The sequence below is a fragment of the Vigna unguiculata genome, chromosome 10, assembly GCF_004118075.2.
Source record: "Vigna unguiculata cultivar IT97K-499-35 chromosome 10, ASM411807v1, whole genome shotgun sequence".
NCBI classification, from domain to species: domain Eukaryota; kingdom Viridiplantae; phylum Streptophyta; class Magnoliopsida; order Fabales; family Fabaceae; genus Vigna; species Vigna unguiculata.
In genome coordinates this window covers 53670-77550 of record NC_040288.1, presented here as the reverse complement: position 1 = coordinate 77550, position 23881 = coordinate 53670, and the positions used below count along the sequence as shown (strand labels likewise).

At 31.1% G+C, this 23881-nt stretch overlaps 2 protein-coding genes across 3 annotated transcripts; one reads left to right on the top strand and one right to left on the bottom strand.

Annotated features, from left to right (window-relative positions):
• Positions 1–5348: 5348 nt before the first annotated feature.
• Positions 5349–6261, bottom strand: LOC114165757 (ethylene-responsive transcription factor ERF003-like). Its single transcript, XM_028050328.1, has 2 exons — positions 6100–6261; positions 5349–5889 (listed from the first exon to the last, which is right to left on the bottom strand). The coding sequence occupies exons 1-2, from the start codon at positions 6180–6182 to the stop codon at positions 5388–5390; spliced, it is 585 nt and encodes a 194-aa protein (XP_027906129.1). The 5' UTR covers positions 6183–6261; the 3' UTR covers positions 5349–5387.
• A 6283-nt stretch (positions 6262–12544) lies between these two features.
• Positions 12545–23339, top strand: LOC114166874 (cycloartenol synthase). 2 transcript variants are annotated; one of them, XM_028051749.1, is made up of 20 exons: positions 12545–12918; positions 13030–13235; positions 13454–13639; positions 13809–13898; positions 13977–14171; positions 14247–14331; positions 15383–15549; positions 16194–16382; positions 16692–16805; positions 17049–17171; positions 17245–17367; positions 17444–17542; positions 18964–19020; positions 19568–19614; positions 19727–19870; positions 20055–20232; positions 21002–21082; positions 21533–21622; positions 22779–22862; positions 23125–23339. In XM_028051749.1, exons 2-20 carry the CDS (start codon positions 13038–13040, stop codon positions 23236–23238), a joined length of 2364 nt encoding a protein of 787 aa, XP_027907550.1. In that variant the 5' UTR covers positions 12545–12918; positions 13030–13037; the 3' UTR covers positions 23239–23339. The 2 variants fall into 2 exon arrangements, with proteins under 2 accessions (XP_027907550.1, XP_027907551.1); XM_028051750.1 differs by lacking the exon at positions 21533–21622 and having other exon boundaries at positions 12546–12918.
• The last annotated feature ends 542 nt before the right edge of the window (positions 23340–23881 follow it).

The window sequence follows — 23881 nt, the reverse complement described above, 5'->3', positions numbered from 1 at the left end:
GAGGTGACACTTGGTGCTATTGGTTTTTCTGTCTAAGTCGTTTGAGTCATGAATAAGACAAAGAGAAATTGAAGCTTCTGATGTCTTTTAATAAATTAATTTTCTAGGTCCTTTAGGTGAGAAGAAGACAAAGAGAAGTTGAAAGTTTCTAAATTTTTTATTAGATTAATAATTTATTATATTATTTAATATTATGATTATGCACTAATCCCACATATATGCTATTCACCAATCAGAGAATCAGAATTCAAGAGAATCATAATTCAACGTTTATTTAAATTTTTTTGTCCATTTAATGTATTATTAATCTAATAAAAATAACAATTATTTTCAATATAATTATTTACATATCAATTTATGTATTTTATATATTTATATATTATTTAAATATAGTTATTATATATATATATATATATATATATATATATATATATGTATGTGTATGTGTGTATGTGTGTGTGTGTGTGTATGTGTGTGTATATATCGACGTGTCCGTGTCCTATATATTTTTAGTTTAGTCGTATCCTTGTATTCGTGTTCATGTCGTGTCCTTATTCGTGTTCGTATCCATGTTCGTGTCTAGGTTTCATAGGCTGCCACATTTTTCGTGTAAAGTATGACGATTTTAACTATCATATTTTGAACTGCCATACTTTACATGTAAAATGTGGCATATGTAATTGTCATTCTTTTAATGAATATCAATGTTTTGATTTCATTTTCCCTTTTCTTTTTCTAGACCTTTTTTTTTTGCGAATTTACTTTAAATCAATTCGCTCTTATTTTTTGGATTGATGAAATTTAATTCCCTCTCTCTTTTTTATTCTCCCGCTTGGAATTTTATTTCTCAAAATGGGTGCATATTATAGACTCTAGAAACCTAGTCACTCCAGAGCACCTTCGTTGTCAACATTCCCTCCATCATCTTCCTTAGCCCAAATCCACCAATCGTAGATCTCACTCTCTCCGTGACCTCCCTCACTTAGATGATAATCAAGTTTTTTACTAACCTTGTTTCCCCATCCATTGCATTTGTATGTTTCTCCATTTTCCTCTTAGGTTTTTCCCCTATTTACTTCCCCATTCGCCATTTGTCCAAAAGGAACCCCTACCACTAGCAATCAAAGTTAGGGAGAGAACATTGTTGTTGTTGGTGAGCTTCAGGTCTACCACTTTGCCTAGTAATTTGGTGTCTTCATATGATCGTAACACATTGGTCTTTATTTTCTCATAATTTAATGAATTAAAAAGTAACTCATCTTTAACCTTTAGATTAAGAGAAAATATAAGATAAGGATGAGGTGTAACTCTTTTAGAGTTACTTTTGGAGTAACTTGATTCTTCTTCTTCAAGATATGTTATGCAACCTGTTCTTACCGTGGACTCGAGGCAAGTCTTTGGACATATGGCAAGATCTTGATGGCTTTGATAAACCTTGATTAAATGCTTCTGAAGGTTGAAGCACATGGGAAGATTCACCTGCAACACACTCTTCGATGCTTAAGTCACTAAGAAAGATTTGATCTTTAGAGTGAAAGAGAATGAGTATGATAGTGTGTGTATTTTCTGAAATACTAGATGTATTTATACGGTTTCTGGACCCTATAGTCCATGTGATAAAACTAGTAATGTAGTATCATATAATATCAATAAAATAATGACTTACATCACATATATGATACTAATAATAATAATGTGACACCTTACCTGATATATCAAATATTATGTAAATATTTGGTGTAAAAAAATATTATGACGTAATCAAACTACCGAGATTGACCATAATTACCGTTAATATGAATATTTGCTCCAATAGATGTATCTCATGATATCTTTCGAATATCTTCTAAATATTTTGGGTTTGTGAGGTTTAATGGGTCTTGTTGGCCCACACCACTTAGTATATCTATTGGGCTGGGTAGGTACATAACCAAAATCTTGAATCGTCTGCATTATCAATGCTTTTGGAGTCTTTGCAATGACAATTGCGACTGTGTGGACACATTTATATTCAATTTCCCACAATACCACAAATCCTAACAAGATCATGATTGCAATTTAAATCCTTGGTTAAAATAAGTAAACAAGTAGAGTTGTTTGAAAGGGTTTGATTATTCATTTGGTTTTGATTATACTTCCTTACCATAGCTAAAGAACTTTTTTGTTAGACAAACTCTTTAAATCTCTTTTAGCTTCAAAATAGACTTTTAACTATGTTGGATTGTGCCATTTATCTCTCTTTTCTACCTTCTTTTACTCCATAAAATCACCAGTCCCACTTAAGTTGTCTTTTAAATTAAAGGTAAATTTTCAATGAAAAAAACATGGAAACATACGTGGTAACATTGTTTGCCACATCTACAGACTTGTAATATTGTTTGATCACGAGGATGACATTCATTTATTAGTAAAGTTGAGAATGAAATTGATTCAATAGAGACAAAATTAAATTGTATATGAAAGTTAAAAGATTAAAAACATATTTAATTCTATATTTTCAAAATAAAAATGTCTGGATTTTCAAACAATTATAAAGAACTCTAAATTCTTTTAAAAAACTGTACAAAATGATCATACTTGATAATTTATTATTAAATGAAAAGTATGAGAACACTCATAATATCATCGTAGTTAAAATTCAATAAAATCATCAAATTGATCTCATTAATTAAATAGATTTAAATAAAATTATATATTCGACCTTTTGGACACTCCAAAAAATGTACCATATAACTACAATGATCCCACACCAAACAAAAAACATATCAATGAGCTTCCATAAACTATGTTTTCCATTGCATGCATCCAATTTTATAATGATTTTCATGTGCTAAGACGAATATATATATATATATATATAAAGATTTCAGATGGATTTACCGCGTCTGTTTTAATCTAATGATAAATAACAATAATTTTGTTTATAATGTAAAAATCTTTATTTATTTTATTTTGCAGGCATAGTGAATTTCCCAAAAACAAGTAATAAAAGAATTGGCCTCACAAAACAAAATAATTTCTAAGATATTATTCTGCATGTATAGGTCTCTACATAGAATGAAAAGACACCGTAAAGATTGATAAATTAATTTATGAGCTAAATGCATGTAAATACTATTCGTTGACACCATGGTAAATAAATGATTTTACCAAGCATAGTTGAAACCAATCACAGATTACCTAATGAGAAACTTTATTATATTATTTTATTTATGAGTACAATTTTTTGTTTCTATTATTATTTACTCTAATTACTAAAAAAAGTTCGAATAAATAAATTAGCTTAACGATATAAGACAAACAAAAAGTGCCCCGGCACTGGCACCAAACATAGGTACTTGCACTATATATATATATATATATATATATATATATATATATATATATATATATATATATATATATATATATATATATATATATATATATATATATATATATATATATATATATATATAATGGATGCAAACATTTACATTTTACAGGTCAATCTTATATGATTGAATTTAATTTAAAGATCACTTCTTCTCAAAGGTTATAACTTTTACACATAATGACTAATAAACTAATATGACGAAGTAAAAAATGTTTTTTTTTTTTTATGGAAGAATACTAAGATAATAATTATGAGTTGTGTTGTGAAGCATGCTAAGCATTTGGTAGAAATTAATTATATTAAGATACACATAGTAACTTTTCATATTTTATTTGTTGGATAAATATTTGTGTCGTATTTGTTTTGTATTTGTCTTCATATTTATATAGGTATCATCATTTATGCATGTACCAACATATTCTTTTTAATATTTATATCTGCAAATATTTACAAACAAAAAAATAAAATATTTAACCATATATTTTAACTATAATTTCAAATAAAATATAGTAGATAACATTTATAAATTTTAAACAAAGTTTAAATAACCAATTTAAATAGTGTTGAATGACCGTTTACAAAGAAATGATATTTTTTAAAACTAATTGATAAAAAATAATTCATTCAAAATCAATGTGTCAATATTTTAATTATATCATGTTTTCTATTTTTATTGTACTCACCTTGTTAACAGATAGGATATAAAAAATACTGATATCCATTACCCACGAATATCCATTTACATTTTCCATTTTCTATCCTTTACGAGTTTTATCTGTATATATTCGGAGTACGAACTCTAATCATATATGTCCAACTGATGACTATTTTCATGCGGGTGGGACTACTTATATTTAAATGAAGAATAAATTAAAAATACTTAAGATATTAATATATATCTCTTAAAAAAGTTATATTATCTTTATTTTATAAATTGAAATATAATTAAAAAAATGGATATTTTATTATCATAAATAAAAGGTCTATATAGTCATCTCTAATCACTGTTGTGATCTTTGTCATTGCGTAATGTATATTGTTTTCAATATTTTTATTCACTTTCTTTATTTATATGATTTAACGACATGGCTGTTTAGTGAACAGAAGGCGTGCACCATCCAACATCGTTCAACCTAATGTGCTTATTATTATAAACTAACATTGATAATAATTATAATTAATAATTTAATCCTAGAATGTTTTCTACCATTTGAAATGCATTAATATAAATATTTGATATTTCAAAAATATGAAATATTTACTATAGAAGGAAATAAAAAATGTACGAAATATTTAAAATCTTGTTATATTTTAGTTGCTAAAACTCTTCTTTGTTTAAGATCTTGTTGTTTTTCTAGTGGCTAAGATAATTTGGGACTATTTTTATTTGATAAAAGCTACCAATAAAAAAGTTATTGATGTACATATAAGTATTTTTTCTTATTAATTAAAGAAAACAAAAATATCGAATGTATAATTTTATCTTTGTAATTTTATCCAAAAAAAGAAATTATATAAATGCTTGGTCCTTTCTAGATTTATAAGCTGATTTCGTCCTGTGGTTAAACTCGTTTATATAATTTGTATTATGTTTTGGAGGAATTCAATGAAATTGTTTGAGTTACAACTAAATATGAATTTATTTTTGTAACAAACTGTTTGTTAAAAAATTAAGAGGAATGAATTATAGGGTTAAGTTTAAAAATGAAATAGAAATTTTAATTATTTCATTATGTATTATCTAGAATTACTATATTTAAAAGATATCTTTGACCTTTTTATGTGTTTTCTCCAAATTATGAAGAATGTTTTTATTGTTGACTTATATTATAGCACCCCAAAAGAGATAATTGCATTAGCCAAGGAAGAATGCCTTCAAGGTTTTAAAAAGCAGTTGCGGTCTCATTACATTCATTGATATTGTTGAAAATTATGAGTAAATGCGATTGATACGGTCACATGTCGTCGCAGAATGTTTTTTAAAACCTTGAATGCAATAATACTTAAGAGTCTAGGTTGAGCAAACAGAACAAAGCTCAATTGATCCATAATCAAGCAACTCTTGAATCATCTGCTCTATGTGATCATCTTCAAGAACGGGTTGAAATTGCTGATGGGAAACTTCAACTTGGCCTGCCACGCCAACCCAATTCCCATGGAGCCACATTAACTCATCGTGTCTATTCTCTGTCCATCTAAAACCAGTTTCAGCGCTTGATCCAACAATGACATTGGCAGAGGCAAATGGATTGGACCCTTCTGAGGGGTGAGGCTCTTTGTTTTGTGGTGATTTTTGCTTTGCCATTTGAAGTGAAAGCGAGGCCATGTGACACTTGTGTAACTTAGCCGTTAAAGTGGCAGAGAGAAGCTTGGATGAGGAAGAGTGTGGTTCATTGGGGTTGTATGGGAAATTGGTGCGCGCTTTTGGTCCACACATGAGTCTAGCTGCTTCATCATATGCTCTTGCTGCATCTTCAGCCGTTTCAAAGGTTCCAAGCCAAATTCTAGTTTTCCTGTGGTCCAAAAAAGAAATAACCGTGTGCAATAGTTATATCAATTACTTAGTAATGCAGTAGTAAATTGCTATAACACACGTAAAAGAGAAAAGAGTTCAAAAGCGTGAGTTACGTTGGAAACATGATACTCTTTAATAAAGAATAAAAGTGAAGCTATGATATGGTGTGATGTGATCACTGAGTTGTTAGGAAGGGGAAGTGAATTACAATAAAGGGTGGCGAATTTCAGAGACCCAAGAACCCCAGTGCCTTTGGCGGACTCCACGATAGCGTTGTTGGGGTCTGGCCATGATTGATAAGAAAAAGAGAACGTGAAATTTAAAAACCGAAACAAGCTTGTGAAGTGTCTTTGAGAATGGGAAACAAACACAGAGGAAAGGTGACTGCAGTGAAGTGAAGTGAAGTGAAGGAGAAGGAGCTCTATTAGATTATTTATACACTGCTCTTTCAAGATTTATACAAAATTCTTTAGTCCTTTTTGTCCTCTATCAGTATAAATGACCCACACATAATGTTTCACCCCTTTGATGCAGGTAAAGTTCTTGGAGAAGGACTGCTATTATTTTTTTTATAAACAAAATATCATAATATCAGTTTTTTTCTTCTTGAAAAAGAAATTTTATTTATTTTGGTTTTGTAATGTTAATTTTAAAATATCCATTTGTTTATAATTAATCACTTTCTTTCGGTGAAGTTTCTTTTTAATCATATTTTCAATTTTATAAAAAAAATATTATATATATATATATATTTAGTTTTATGTGCCAAGACAAAAGAAAAAAATATCAATGAGCTTCCATAGACTATGTGTGTGCGCGCGTGTGCGTTAAAGTTTTTAGATGGATTTACCGTCTCTGTTTTAATCTAACGATAAATACCAATAAGTTTGTTTATTCATGTAAAAATCTTTATTTATTTTATGTTGTAGGCATAGTCAATGGAATTTTCCAAAAACAAATAATAAAAGAATTGGCCTTACGAGACAAAATAAAATTTCTAAGCTATTATTCTGTATGTATACGCCTCTCAGACATTGATGGGTCTCTACAGAGAATGAAAAGACACTGTAAGTATTGATAAATTAATTTAGGAGCCAAATGTATGATAAAGTCATCTCTTACTGTTCGTTGACATGGTAAATATAAATGCTTTTATCAAGCTTAGTTGAAACCATTGCAATATATCACAGATTCCTTAATGCAAAACTTTATTATATTATTTTCTTTATGAGTACATCTTTCTTTTTTTCTACTATCATTTGCTCTAATTACTAAATGCTTTTTCAGTGTTATGGGTCGGAATGCACTTCAAATTGGTTGCTACAAAAGTTTTGGTTTATAAATCAAGTCATTTTTGTGTGTGTTTTAATTTAGTCAAGTTTGAGAGTTTGTTTGGGTTAACTTAACTCTTGGGGTTAAGATTGGTAAAATTTTGAAAATCATGATTTTTGAGTGTTATGGATTGGAACACACACGAAATGTCTCGAAATAGTTATTATAAAAGTTTTGGTTCATAAACCAAGTCATCTTAGAAGGTTTTGAACTTAGCCAAGTTTAATGGTTTGGCCAGTTTGGCTCTTGGTGCCAAAATTGATGAAATTTTGAAAGTCATGGTCTTTCAGGCTTTTTGGTTGGATGCACTCCAAATGTCCCTAAATGGTTGCTACAAAAGTTTTGATTCACAAACCAAGTCATCTTGGTTGGTTTCAAACATAGCCAAGTTTGGCGGTTTGGCTAGCTTGGCTCTTAGTGCCAAGATTGGTGAAATTTTGAAAGTCATGATTTTTTTAGTATTGTGGGTTGGAATGCACATGAGATGTCCCGAAATGGTTGTTGCAAAAGTTTTGGTTCATAAACCAAGAGGGTTTTAAACTTAGCCAAGTTTGGTGGTTTGGCTACCTTGGCTCTTGGTGCTAAGATTGATGAAATTTTGAAGGTCATGATTTTTTAGGCTTTTTGGTTGAATGCACTCTAAATGTCCCCAAATGGTTGCTGCAAAAATTTTGGTTCACAAACCAAGTCATATTGGCTGGTTTTGAACTCAGCCAAATTTGATGGTTTGGCTAGCTTCGCTATCGGTGCCAAGATTGGTGAAATTTTGAAAATCATGATTTTTGAGTGTTGTGGGTTGGATTGTGTAAGACCCGAGAAAAATAAATAAATAAATAAGAATTAAAGAATGGAAATTGGAGCAGGAAAGTAAGTATATGAAATTGATGAGTCATGATATGGACAAGGAAACGTGTAACTCACTTCTTTGGAGCTCTCATTTGGGTTTAGGAGGTCATGTGTGCAATTGGTGTGTTTTTTTATTTAATTGATTTTAATTAATGCTATATATGCGTCTTATGCATGTTTGTGATGTTTATTGTGTGTATATTTGACAAGATAAATGTGATAGTCTAATTGGTTTGGAGTGTTGGTTTGGACCTTGATGGTGGTGAGTTTTAACCTTGGATAGAGCAAAACTATAATATTTTATTTTTTTCAGCTTTAGTGACATTTTTGGATAGGTGAAGAGATGAATGTAGGTTCAATGAATTTGGACTCACACAGGGTGGTTAAATTTTGAAGGTAATGGTTTTTGAGTGTTGTTGGTGGGAATGGACTCATAATGTCCCCAAATGGTTGCCGCAAAATTTTTGGTTCATAAACTAAGTCATCTTGGTTAGTTTTGAACTTAGTCAAGTTTTGTGTTTTGGCTAGCTTGGCTCATAATGCGAAGATTGGTGAAATTTTGATAGTCATGGTTTTTGAGTGATACGGGTTGGAATGCATTCTAAATGTCCCCAAATGGTTGTTGCAAATGTTTTGGTTCATAAACCAAGACATCCTGGAAGGTTTTGAACATAGTCATGTTTGGTGGTTTGGCTAGTTTGACTCTTAGTGTCAAGATTTGTGAAATTTTGAAAGTCATGGCTGTTTAGTGTTGTGTGTTTGAATGCACTCATAATGTCGCCAAATGGTTGCTGCAAAAGTTTTGGTTCATAAACTAAGTCATCTTGGTTAGTTTTGAATTTATTTAAGTTTGGTGGTTTGCCTAAACTATCTTGGCTCTTAGTGCCAATATTTGTGAAATTTTGAAAGTCATGGTTTTTAGTGTTTTGTGTTTGAATGCACTCATAATGTCGTAAATGGTTGTCGTAAAAGTTTTAGTTCATAAACCAAATCATCTTGGTTGTTTTGAACTTAGCCAAGTCTGGTGGTTTGCCTAGTCTATCTTGGCTCTCGGCACCAAGATTGGTGAAATTTTGAAAGTCATGGTTTTTGAATGTTGTTGGTTGGAACACACTCATAATATGCCCAAATGGTTGATGCAAAAGGTTTGGTTCGGAAACAAAGTCATGTTGGTTGGTTTTGAACTTAGCCAAGTTTGGTGTTTTTGTAGCTTGGCTCTAGGTGTCAAGATTGGTGAAATTTTGAAAGTCGATGTTATTAACTGTTGTTGGTTGCAATGCACTCATAATGTCTCCAAATGGTTGCTGCAAATGTTTTGGTTCATAAGCCAAGTCATCTACATCCATTATGTGGCATAGGAGTTACATCTCGTATTAATAGTATACTAATTCTACGAATAACTCTTAATGCAACATCTCTTCCGAGGTCGGGCCCATTTATCATGATTTCTGCTTGTTGCATGCCTTGATCCGATATTATTCGAATAACATTTCCTGTTATAGTTTGAGCGGCAAAAGGTGTTTCCCTTCGTATACCCTTGAATCCACAAGTACTAGTAGAGGAACAAGAAATCACCCAACCTCGTACATCTGTAATAATCACAATAGTATTATTGAAACTAGCTTGAACATGAATAATTCCCTTTTGTATTTTACGAGTATGATTATATGAACTAATACATACATTTTTACGCAAACCTTTTTTAGGTATATATTTTGCCGTATTTGATTATTTCAATATAATATTTCATTAGAAAAACAAGAATATATATAGGACATGGAGATATCCATTTTATGTCAAAAATGGTCATTTTAAAATTATTTTCTAATTTTATATTCGATTTTTTTTCTATATTCTTTCTATTTTCTTTCAATTAATATCAAATACAAATTTTAAAATCAAAGTTAAAAGTTGAAATATCAATAATATTTTAGAAATGGATTTTTCATTTTCAAAGAATAATATATATATATATATATATATATATATATTATAGATAATTTTATAATTTTTTATTTTTTTTATCTAATCTATTTTTTTAGAAAATTCCTGTTTGTTCAAATATTATCCTTGTCTTTGTTTATATTTTAGATCGAAACAAAATACTATAATCCGTTCTTTCTTTGAATCAATCCACAATTTTCACAAATTTAACGAATTGAGATGTTTATTTTCATATTTTAAAATCCTTAATTAGTTAATTTCAAATTGTGGAAGAAAATAAAGATTCCTTACATTTTGAATCTCTGTTAGTAGCTTTCTTAATAAAATATAAAATAAAGTTGAGATTAAAAAAATTCTAATTAAATTGATTGATTTTTCTTTTTTATTTTTTTATTGGAAACATATTCTGAAAAAATATTGGAAAAATAATCTATAATAGAAATAAAAATCTAATTTACATTAATTAATTGTATATAAACCTTAAAACCCAGATAAATAATTTATGGATAAGTTATTCATTTAGCGTAAATTTTTTTTTTTTTTTACAATTTCAGAATCCTTTCTTACATTCATCAATAAATGTATCTATCTAAACAAATGGATATATTTCTATGTACGAGAGATGAAGTTATATTAGAAAGATTATCATTTATAATATAAAACTCTGTCATTGATTTTTTCTAAAAGTTAAAAGAATGATAATCTTTATGCCTTCTAAAGTTAAGGATAAAAAATTATAAACTAAAATAAATTATTATATTATGAAAATTTTTGTTTGTCATTAATAAATTAATAATTTGAATTTATTTACATGGTTAAAAGTATTTTTTTAAATATTGGATTTAACTACCATCTAAATACGAATCAAAGTTTGAAAAGCTTAAAGTGAACTTAATAATGAAATAATTTTATTTAATAATATAATAAATTAAGTTCAAATGTATCATAATTTTATTTAAAATTAATTTTTTGATTTTTTTATTTAAATATTATTTTTAAGACCATTAAAAATAATACTCTTATAATATTTTAATTAATTTTTATTCTCAAATATGATTTTATAATTAATGTAATAAATTATGTTAATACTAAAAATATTTTTTATTATTTTTTAAAGTAATTAAAGCAAAGGCTTTACTGGTTATTTACATTAATAAAGGATATGCATGAAGTTTTCAAAAATACAAAGGACATTGTTGACTTTTCATATTAGTATGTATTTGCTTTGAATTAAGCATAAAATTATTGACTTCTTAACATTTTCTTTTCCGAGCACAATAACCTTTGCGAATAATTTTAGATTTAAGTAACTTTATTTAAAAAATAGTTTAATTTCTCAACATTGTTTGTTTATTTTCTTTCTTTGAATTTATTTTTTCTTTTGCATAAAATACTACAACTAACGCATGACTCCAATTTTAATTATTGTATTAGCATAGAAATAACCCTTAAGCACAATTGTAAAAATTAACACACTACTACTAATGGATGAGATTGAAATTGATTTTTTATTCTAAGGAATATTTCAATAACATTTTTACTTTTAGATATGAAATGGAAAGTATCCAACACTTTCAAGCACGAAAATGGTCATCTACCCGTGCACTAAGTTAAAGTGTTAGAAAGCTTAAAAATAATGAAAAAAAGTTGCAAAACCCACGCACGAAACTTGTTGGCCCAGACAGACAGACATACATCCATCCAGTGGTAGTTGTTTTGTTGGTGCTTTGCTAGCTCCGCCCCGCCCCGATAGCAGTAGATGTTCGTTATAAATTAAAGGATTTGAACGTTTCCACTGCGCGTTCCCGTAATGCATTGCTGGCAGATGCTATATTTTTTAGTGGAAGCAAATACTGAGTCAATAACCATTGCACGGCAGAAGTCCAGAAACGGGGACACCGGTAGGGATACAACACGAACCCGAATACGATTAAATAGGAAAAATGTAAGACAAAGACACGTTAATATATATATATATATATATATATATATATATATATATATATATATATATATATATATATATATTAATTATAATTTATTATCTAAAAAAATTAAGAAAGATATCTAAAAAAATATATATTTAATAAAAAAATTAAATAATTATATTTAAATAATATATAAATATAAATAACATATTAATTAATATTTAAATGGCTATGTTAATAAAAGATTAAATTTTAAATAATATCTAAATATAAATAATATATTTAAATAATTATATTAATAAAAAAATAATTATATTTACATAATATATTAATATAAGTCATTATATATTAATTAGTATTTAAAAAACTATGTTAATTAGAAATTTTAAATAACTATATTTAAAAATAATATATTATTGGATATTTAAATAATTATACAAATAAAAAAAATTGAAATTTCTTTAAATAAAATATATTATATTAAAAAAGAAGAAAATGTTGATAAAAGAAAAATGAGATCGGTGAAAAGGATTATTTTGGATCTGTAAAATCAAAACTCGTTTATTAAATAAAATAACTAAATTATTAAATTGATAAGAAAAAAATTTTGTTTTCAGACTCTTCTTCTCTTTCACATCCTTTTCCCTTTCCTATCTTCTCTGAAACTGCAATCTCCTTCATGCTCTTTTGTCTTTTCTTCTTTCTGCAACGGAAGTGACTGCTGCTGTATCAACTCCGGCCTTTCTCTAACACTTTTCTAACGCAAAGCGTGTCTTATCCGTGCGTCCAGAAAGAAGGCTGTGTCAGGTCCAAATAACTGTTTCCGACGTCATATACACTTCCCACGAGTGTCCGTGTCCCGTGCGCTTCCGAATCGGGGAAGCGCGGCTCCAAGGCCGTGTAGGAGCTTCCTAGATTACATTTCTCCTTTCCCGTTTTGATTTGATTTGATTGATCGATCTTCCCAGCAAACACAGGTTCATGTTGTTCCATTTGCCACTCCACTCTCTGCACAATCGCTTAATTAGTGTCATTTGTTTTTCCATTCAGTTGCAAATTGCAATGCACTCGTTTGTTCCCCTTTTCAGAAACGACAATGTGGAAGCTCAAGTTTGCCGAGGGAGGGAGTCCATGGCTTCGCTCGCTCAACAATCACGTTGGAAGACAGGTGTGGGAGTTCGATCCTAAGCTCGGATCACCTCAAGATCTCCTCGAGATTGAGAAAGCTCGCCAGAATTTCCATGAAAACCGCTTTTCAACCAAACACAGCTCTGATCTACTTATGCGCTTGCAGGTCTCTCTTCTCCATGGCTCAATTCTCTATCACATTACTTCCTTACCTATTACTCGTTGTTTCCCTTCAAACAAACAAACGAAACAAATAATTGGATTTTATATCGTATCATCTTTTACTCATTTACTATGCTGTCAAACTTGTTTCATTTCTCGTATAAAAACTTTTCACCATTTAAGTACTATACGATAGTCTTTTTTCCATATAAAACAACGCAGTTTGCAAGAGAGAACCCAATCCATGAAGTCTTACCCAAAGTCGGAGTTAAAGATATTGAGGATGTGACCGAAGACGTTGTGACAAAAACATTAAGAAGGGCTGTAACTTTCCATTCAACTCTCCAGTGTCATGACGGACACTGGCCGGGAGATTATGGAGGTCCTATGTTTCTGATGCCTGGCTTGGTAAGTTATGTGTTCAACACTTCCTCTTATTTGTCAAACTTGTTATTCTGTGCTACATTACCAATATTCTGGAAAACACTTAGCCATTTCCTACAGCATTTGCTGTTTTTCTTTCATTCCCGTTGATAACCATGAGATCCCTACACTCTGTGGGTATACAATTAAACAGGTAATTACTCTGTCAATCACTGGGGCACTCAATGCAGTTTTAACTGAAGAGCATAAAAAGGAAATATGTCGTTACCTATATAACCATCAAGTAAGGACTTCAAACCATTTTGCCCCTTGATCTATGAGCTTCTCCCAGTAGTTCTCCTAATTTTAAATGTAACTGCAGAATAAGGATGGTGGGTGGGGTTTGCACATTGAAGGTCCAAGCACCATGTTTGGCTCTGTCTTGAGTTATGTTACTCTGAGATTGCTTGGTGAGGGGCCTAATGATGGAGAAGGAGAGATTGAGAAGGCACGTGACTGGATTCTAGAGCATGGTGGTGCTACCCATATTACGTCATGGGGGAAGATGTGGCTTTCAGTTAAGATGTTAACCTTATTATGATGATATATTTGATATCGTGGTGTATTTATGTCTAATTTTGTTGTGGGATAGGTACTTGGAGTGTACGAATGGTCTGGAAATAATCCCCTGCCCCCTGAGATATGGCTCCTTCCGTACATTCTGCCATTTCATCCAGGTTGTTGCTCTTTATTCCATTTTTATATGTTGTAATTTGTTCACATAGAAGACATATTAGGGAAATCCACGAAAAGAAAATGATGTGATTAAAATATTTCCAGGGTAGGAACAACCAGCCAGTTAACTGGTTAACAATGTTAATATGAATTGCTTTTAAAATTAGCAATGCTTTTGTCAATAATCCCTACAAATGTATAAGTGTGTTCTGATCAATAAGACTAACCTTTGTCTCTTTGTTCAAAATATTCCCTGCTACCGCCCTCTCCCCCTCCCCCAAAACCACCACCCCACCTAATGCGGTCAAGTTGAGAGGAATGAATATTTTATAGAATAATAATGGTTGTAGAATCCTGTCAAATTAATTGAGAAGCCTGAGTTTGTTGATCTAGAAATAAGTTAGTATGGGTTGAACAAGCTCCCTTAAGTATGTATAGAAAATTTATTTTCCGATGTTTATACTTGAAATTTTGTTTTGTTGTTCGGTGTGTCAGAGACCTTTTGTGGTCTACTTCTGCTGTATAAATTTACGTTTTGGAAGAAAAAAGAAAGCTATTGCACAAATAAGAATATTTGTGATAAAGATCCTACATACTAGGCTTGAAATTTAATATAAAACTGTTCATGGCATAGCATTACGTCCTCTATGATCAAGTAGTCTGAAGTCCGCTCCTTGTCATCTTCATTCTTGTAAAAAGTGGATCTTTGGCACAAGGTAAGTGGTCTTGTGCATTATCCATGCTTTTAAGTCCAAAGCACTCTTGCATGAGGGCATTTATTAGAGACGTAATATAAAATCATTTATATGCCTGCCCTTCTCCTCAAAGCTTAAGTTGGTTCTTGACATATTGTATCCAGATTTTAAAAGAAGGAAGGAACCTGTTCATGATTTCATGTGGTATAAAATGTTCCTGAGAAAAACTTGATATTCATGAATTTTTGTGAAGTGCTTTCTTATTAAATTGGTTGTCTTCTGTCATCTTGAACATAGTTTGATGTTATATTCATTGTTTTGTAAGCTTGGAAATAAATCATTTTTTTTTGTCTTGCAGGAAGGATGTGGTGTCACTGCCGGATGGTCTACTTGCCAATGTCCTACTTATATGGAAAGAGGTTTGTTGGCCCAATCACACCAACAATATTATCTTTGAGAAAAGAGCTTTATACTGTACCATATCATGATATTGACTGGGATCGAGCTCGCAATCTGTGTGCAAAGGTTAGTGAAGCTGCTAAACTGGGTCTTTGAATATCTTATACAATTGTTTCACTAGAATTTTTAATTTTGAGGCCCACAATAGAATATCCTTGATCTACTCATACTAATCATTTCATTGAAAGTAGCATTCGGACATTACCCCCTTCTCTTTGGCTTCTTTTTCTGTGAAACCATATGTCAGGTTTCCTGGTCATTTGATGCCGGAAGTTGCCTGAGCATTACTCTTATGCCATCACCACCACCAAATCTTGTCACAACAATGGCCATCATGATGTTACTATACATCCTACACTTTTGTCACTTCATAAGCAACTTGTTGCTATGAATTCTATTTTATCACAATGCCAACCATATCCTTATGACAAACTTTGCTCCCTCTGTAACGCGTTGGTATAGGCTATCATTTCTAGTGTCAATAATGATTTTTATATCTTTGGGAAGAATCATTTGGTCTTGAAAGTTGGGCAATACACAGAACAACACTTCCATGTGATAAAGGGTTAGCAATAATTGAACTCTTGATCTCTTGGTTATGGGTGAAGTTACAAATATAATTTTGGGATTTTATATCTCAAACATCCAGCTACCAATTTATTAGTGCTGCAGATAAGAATTACAGATGGATTATCTTTGCTCTTGTGCAGGAAGACTTGTACTATCCTCACCCACTCGTGCAGGATATTCTTTGGGGATCTCTACACAATTTCCTCGAGCCAATTCTGATGCATTGGCCTGGCAAAAAGCTAAGGGAGAAGGCTCTAACTTCAACAATGGAGCATATACATTATGAAGATGAGAATACACGATACTTATGCATAGGTCCTGTAAATAAGGTAATTGTTTAAAGGAGTCAGACAACTAGGACCTCCTTTCAAATTGTTGATTGTTCTTTTAATTTCCAGCTTTTGAGTAGGAGCACGTGAATACTGACATTCTGCTAAACTATTGCTTGGTAGTTTTGCTCTGCTGGGCTGACTGTCTATGTCCTTTACCTCAATTTATTTTCATTTATATTTTTTATGGATGCCTGAGCTGCCCTTCCATTCTCCACTTATATAGATTAATTTATGTTTCCATCTAAACCAGTAAATACGTAGGAATACTGAGTCTAGTTATTATCATTCTTAATGATTAATATTCAGGTGTTAAATATGCTTTGCTGCTGGGTGGAAGATCCAAATTCTGAGGCCTTCAAGTTGCATCTTCCAAGAGTTTATGATTATCTATGGATTGCTGAAGATGGAATGAAAATGCAGGTGAACTTATAAATCAACTTAGTTTCTCCTTTTCAAATGACTAAGTGATTTTTTTATTCTATTGGACATATTCACAGATGATTGGGAATAATATAGAGATACTATACTTAATGGTGTCTCCTTATATATAATGTAATATGTGGAACTAATGTTACTGCACAAATGAGCTTTTCTTAATGTCCTATGTTAGAGTTTATTAAAACAGAGTTACAAATTTAACATTTAACCATTTTTTTGTTGCAGGGCTACAATGGAAGTCAATTATGGGATACTGCTTTTGCTGTCCAAGCTATTATTTCAACTAACCTCATTGAAGAATTTGGTCCAACTATAAGAAAAGCCCATACCTATATTAAGAACTCCCAGGTGTTCTTTTGCATTTATCATTATAAATCACATTGATTTGCCCTTGTTGATAAGAAATTTTCTCGTTTGAAAGGTTTTAGAAGACTGTCCAGGTGATCTTAATAAATGGTATCGTCACATTTCAAAAGGTGCTTGGCCTTTTTCAACTGCAGATCATGGATGGCCAATTTCTGATTGCACAGCTGAAGGACTGAAAGTAATTATTGATAAAAGGAAGTTAGACTTTCTTACTTGATTCTTCTCTCTTGATTCATGTTTTTTTTCTTTTTCAGGCTGTTTTATCATTATCCAAAATTGCACCAGAAGTAGTTGGTGACCCATTGGAGGTGAAGCGATTATATGATTCAGTAAATGTCATTCTCTCACTTCAGGTATCTAGACTTATCATGATTAGAACCAGATAATCTGAGTTGTTTGAGAAAATATACCATGTATATCATTTTATGCTATTACTTGTTACTATTGGTTCCTTTCATGTTTATAAGGTTGTCAAATTGGACGGATCAAAGAAATTTTATTAATCCATTTTGATCCATTGAAAATCTGATGCATTTAATAAAAATCTAATCCGATCCATCTATTGACAATATTTTCATGGTTGAATTCCGGTCCATCCATAAATGTAATATTTTAAGAAAAAAAATTAAAATTATACTAAAAAAAATTCAAAAATAATTTGTTTAAAAAAAAATAAATATTTTTGGAAACTTCTTTAGAAGGTAAATGTAAGATTTCATTATGAGAAAAATGGTTGGATTAATTTTGACTCATTAAGAATTGATAGGAGAATCCATTGAATTTTGATGAATAATGAATGGGTCATTACTTGTCTATAAAATTAAATGGATGGATTTGATCCAATCAATTTTTTTTTTTTATATTTTTATAATTGATGAGTTTTCTTGTAGATGGACCCAACAAAAGATTTATAAAAGGATTGGTTTGCCACCCCTAATACATATGATGTTAATATCAATAAGATTACTTAGTTTTTCACTGATCTTTTAAAGTCCCTGACCATGTAATATTTTACTGCAAATTGTTTCGTATGTTGCTTAACTATTTATGTTGAAAATGAAATGCATTTTTTCTCTTTAAAACATTGCTGAAGCTTCATTTGTAACATAATTGGAAACAGCAAAAGAGGTAGATGTATTATCTAAGTGGTTATGATTGCAGTGTTTTGTTAAACTTAGTTTTGATATATAATGCCAAGTTTCAGATTTTTTTTTCCTAGTAAAACACCACCATAGTACAGTGGTGTGTGTGCATATGTACTTTCTCATTCATTTCAACCGGCCTGAACATATTGTGAGATGCTATTAGCCTTCAGTTTGGGAATGACCTAAACTTGGTTTCCATTGCTTTGATGAGAGCTTTCACTATCATTTACGTAGCTGCTCTCCTTTTTGACTAATAATTTGGATGGAGTTTATGTGTGTATATTTGCCTTTGTAAGCTGTATTATCTATTCATGTATTGAGTTCAGTGAATTGATTCTTTTAGCTTGGTGATTTGGTCAATTTTATTACTACTTGAGTTATGATCTATATAAGAATGTAGTAGAAGAGACAAAAGTGGATTTAACTTTTATATATATATTTTATGTGTTTGTTTTCAGTTTTTAATTGCTCACGCACACATTATTTTAGCTTGGTGATTTGGGCAATTTTAATATTACTATATATACAAGAACGTAGTAGAAGAGGTGAAAATGAGTTAATTTTTTACATATATTTACTGTGTTTATTTCCTACTTTTAAATTCATAAGCATTTTCCCTGTCTTTGCAGAATGAAGATGGTGGTTTTGCAACATACGAGCTTAAACGATCGTATAATTGGTTGGAGGTACTCCTCTTTCATCATAAAGACTATTCTCATTAGATTTTAGTATATCTTCTTTGAGATGTGAAATGTGTGATGGCAGGTTATGCATATTGACCTTCCTACAAGAATAACACTATCCATATTTCTTGTTTTAAAACTTCTAATTTAAAGGCAGTGTTCCTTGAGTTCCCTCTATATGTTATGAAATATGCTTACCTTGTAATAAATTCCAATAATAATATATCTTCTTTTAATTTCACTAAAGGTTTATCTGTTTTCTCCTTTCTATACAAATGAATTATGATTGAACATTTGAAATAAACAGCTAGATTACTTTAAAATCATATAACAAGTTGAAAAGCACAATTTTGGGTTGATACTATGAAAGAAATTGCAAGTTGAAGAATAGTTTATGAACAATCCTTTTTCTGGTTTCATTGGATTTACCCTTAGGTTTCAAAATTATGGCTCAATAACTGATCCTGAGAATTTGGGCAGTTGGTTTTTGGATTAATTTTTATATATAATCTCAAAATTTTGATATTGATAATGCTCTCTCTGTTGTCAGTTAATCAATCCGGCTGAAACATTTGGTGACATCGTTATTGATTATCCGTAAGCTATCAAATGTTTGCTAAATATCATTTTTTGTATTTATGTTTTATTTCTCTTACTCCACTATTTTAATTTTTTATTTTAACTTGATGGTTCCTTATGTGCTCTATAGTTATGTGGAATGTACATCAGCAGCAATTCAAGCTTTGGCATCATTTAGGAAATTATATCCCGGACATCGCCGAGAAGAAATACAATGTTGTATAGAGAAAGCTGCTGCCTTCATTGAAAAAATACAAGCTTCAGATGGTTCATGGTATGCTCTGCCCATTTGGGAATTTTCTACTGATATTGTGTATAATGGTAAAGTGTGTTTTTTGGGATATTCACACATCTCATATTTGGTCTATACGCTTTTTTCTTCCTTCCTGCTTCTGTTTCTGCATGGATTTGAACTTTCTTTCTTAAGTAGATCTTGAATCACTCAAACTGCTAAACAGGTATGGTTCTTGGGGAGTTTGCTTCACTTATGGTGCTTGGTTTGGGGTAAAGGGATTGATTGCTGCTGGAAAGAGTTTCAGTAATTGCCCAAGCATCCGGAAAGCTTGTGAGTTTCTCCTGTCCAAGCAGCTGCCTTCCGGTGGCTGGGGAGAGAGCTATCTGTCTTGTCAAAACAAGGTCAACTTTGCTATTTCTAATGTCAATATCAGTTTTTCTTACTCTGCACAATCTATGGCAAGCACCAACTAGTCAGTGTTTGTATGACCAGTGTCTTGTGGCTTAAAGGATTTTATAGGATATGATCAAAATATTAGAATAGATACTTGGTTTATAGTTTAATTCCCTAAAATGCGATGATGACACTTGTAAGGCCATAATAACAAAAGAGATATGAGAAATTCCCACAACTTCTAGGGTTTACCTCAAAAACCAAATTTCGGTTCTGCTATGGATCATGGCAGAATGAATTCCATAACAGTGGCTATTGAATTTTACTACCCAACTGACAGCCCGTAGTTTACTAACTCATTTCCTATATCCCAATGTCGACTGGTTTTTATTCTGGATGTCCATGTGAACTAAGATGGCATGGGTAGCATCAAATGCGTTTTGGTTAGTTAACTATACAATGAAATTAATAGCATTAGTGGATTCAAAATTTCACAACTTGTTTTAAACTCCGAGGGAAATGCAGTAATATCTCAATTTCTGTGTAAAACATAAATTTCATATCTGTCCCCAGAGAAGTGGAATGTAGTAGGTACTTGTAAAATAATATCAAGGGAAAGCTCACTTCAAGAAGATGAAATGATGAACATAATTATTACAGGTGGTTGTGGAACTGTAGTTTGCATCAAGATTTAAATTAACACCGAGCTGGATTGCTTTCAGCAATTAATTGATGAGATTTCTTGAGTAATCTTTCCAACAATTTGTCTTTGTTCAGGTGTATTCAAATCTGGAAGGCAACAGGTCTCATGTGGTAAACACTGGGTGGGCTATGTTGGCTCTCATGGATGCTGGACAGGTATGAAGCAAAGTTTATCACTTTTGTAATGCAGCCATTGTATTGATTAGTTTGTTGCACAGCACCCATCTTTCGGCGTAGGACAATTAATCATTGATTTTAGAAAGGACGATTCTGATTTTAAGTTAAGCAGTTTAGAGATAGCTACAAGGGTGATGCTGGGCGCAATGGTAAGGTTGCTGCCCTGTACAGTTTTAATCTTGGAAATAGCTTCTCTGCTGGCGAGGGTTAGGCTGCTTACATCTACTCTCCCCAGACCTAATTAGGTGGAAGGCTCTTGTACTCACCCACTCTTTAAGCTCAGATATAGATATGCCCATGGCTGAATAAATTTATAATATAATAATATAATTAATCGTACTAATATATCGTCATAAAATATTATATATCATGTTAATATGCTATTTAGTTTTTCTATCTTCATTTCCTTCCCGTGATGTGTGATAACAGCTTGATTGGAGCTTAAAGATAATGTATGAAAATGATCAGCTATCTGATGTAACCAAGCAGCGGAATAATTTGTTAATGGACAAAGAGGAGGTGAATTGGTTTATTAATACTTTTAAACTTTTTTCCAAATTTTACCGTTTAAATTAAAGCCTCAGTTCCTTTAAATGCAAGAGCAGATAAATTAAAGAAATAGGGAAGAAGATTCAACACATATATTTGGATCAAAAGACCTTACATTCGGTTGTTAGTCTCTTGAAACCAAAAAGATTAACTTAATCACTATAATAATCAAAGTACAATCAGATTAAGAGAGTAAAGAATTAGAAAAATCCTCTCCTGAAGACACAATAGATAAAGAGATACTTCTTTTGAATCACACAAATACCAACTTTCCTAACAACAGCAACAACATCCAGTTTCCCAAGAATTTCCTTAGGAAGAGTTATCACTCTACCCACACTAGGCTTTTCAAAGCTATTTTAAGAACACTCAGAGAAATACTTTGCAGTTATAACACAAGAACTCTGGTTCTCAAAAAGGTCAGTTTACAAATGAAAAAGAGTTCTATTTAAAGAAGTTCGAAACCTAGGTCAAGAAGCTGAAAATGCAAACTTGAAACTGCAAGAGATAATTGATTATCACTTATGATAATCGATTATTCGATACGTTTCTTAAAAACAAAAGTTTGAGCTGATAATCGATAATTCATAAAGATAATCGATTATTCTATTGGGTTTCTGAAAAATGAACAAAACTTAGGATAATCGATTATCTTAAGTGATAATTGATTATCAATGTGATTTTACGAAGAAAAGAAAGGATCCCAGAAAGATTTAGAGCAGCTGCTGTTTCATAATCATCTAAGCTAATTTAAACTATTTAAAACAAAATTAACTTATTACAAGAAAGCTTTAAACATAAATTGACTTGTCTTCAAAATATCTCCCAATATTTGCTTGAGATTTCTTTGTTATCATCAAAATCTTTTTATCTTAAATCTTCCTCTTTTGCCAAAACTATCTTCCTCTACCTTTAATTGGTAGTTGATGTGCTTATAATTATGTCCATGCCAAATGTGATGAACGTTTGACATTTTCCCAAATAATTGGATACTTTGTCCATGGATTCTGCTTTCCTCATCCTTATATCTGACCCTTCCTTATTATGCCGGAGAAATACAAAATAAAAATGATGTCGAGATTGATTGTACTTATGTTCTTCCACTGCCTTGTTAATAATGTAACAGGCCAAGAGAGATCCGACTCCACTGCACCGGGCAGCTGCATACTTGATAAATTCCCAAATGGAGAACGGTGACTTTCCCCAACAGGTATGAAGCCATACTTTGTTTTTATTTACTACTTACAGTGTATTGTTTACATAACGTGTTTAAATGTATAAAGTAATTGTAGTGCGAAAGTAAGCATGCATCTATTCCTGATTTAAAGTTATTTAAAATTATAGTGATTTTAATTGAAATCAATAGTATATAATGCATCTTTCTTCGTTTGTTTATTATTCACACTTTATGGAAAAGACTGTATAAGACTTCGTCAGCTGTTTAAATAATTTTGACTTTATCATCACTTCAGGAAATAATGGGAGTCTTCAACAAGAATTGCATGATCTCATACTCTGCTTACAGAAACATATTCCCCATTTGGGCGTTGGGAGAATATCGATCCCATGTATTGCAAGCCCGTTAAATATCGACTTAGTTAGGTGTCGTCCCAATTATTTCGACCTGTAGACATTAAAAGAAAAAAAATATTATTATTATTATTTCGACCTATTTTTCTTTTATTCCCATGCCTCTCTTAAAATGCCTGTGACTAACGAGTTTAGTTGTAGGCTAAAAAGAAAGTATAGCAAACTGGTGGAGAATGCCTGTAAGTTTTTTCTATCACTCACTCACTCTTAACGCATCTCTTGCTTTCCATGTGGCAAAAACAAGTCACATGTCATGATCTTAAACACACCACTTATCTTCTTATTTAAAAATTCAAATTCTTTTACCTCTTTTAGTAATATACTAGCAATGCAGAGGACAAATAATACCTAGCAAAATTATTAATCTACTCCGGTCTAAAATTCTGCCACATGTGTACTTTATTAGGTTTTCTGTCATTTTGCATATACTCTACTATTCAATTGACTAAAATACCCATACTACCTTTATTATTCCACACGAAAATACCACTCATAGAAAACCCACTTCCCTTCCTAATTTACAAAAATACCACTCCGAAAATACCTATTATTAATAATAATAATAATATTAATATTAATATTAATAGTAGAATCATTATAAGTATTATTATTATTAATATTATTATTTTGTAATATATT

What these genes read in the sequence shown, in the direction of transcription:
- LOC114166874 (XM_028051749.1), top strand. Translation starts at nt 13,038, where the DNA reads ATGTGGAAGCTCAAGTTTGCCGAGGGAGGGAGTCCATGGCTTCGCTCG. An exon ending in CATTCTGCCATTTCATCCAG is followed by an intron (nt 14,332 to 15,382) that starts GTTGTTGCTCTT and finishes TTTGTCTTGCAG; the next exon opens with GAAGGATGTGGTGTCACTGC. An exon ending in AAGATGGAATGAAAATGCAG is followed by an intron (nt 16,806 to 17,048) that starts GTGAACTTATAA and finishes TTTTTGTTGCAG; the next exon opens with GGCTACAATGGAAGTCAATT.
- LOC114165757 (XM_028050328.1), bottom strand. Translation starts at nt 6,182, where the DNA reads ATGGCCAGACCCCAACAACGCTATCGTGGAGTCCGCCAAAGGCACTGG. An exon ending in GAAATTCGCCACCCTTTATT is followed by an intron (nt 5,890 to 6,099) that starts GTAATTCACTTC and finishes TTTGGACCACAG; the next exon opens with GAAAACTAGAATTTGGCTTG.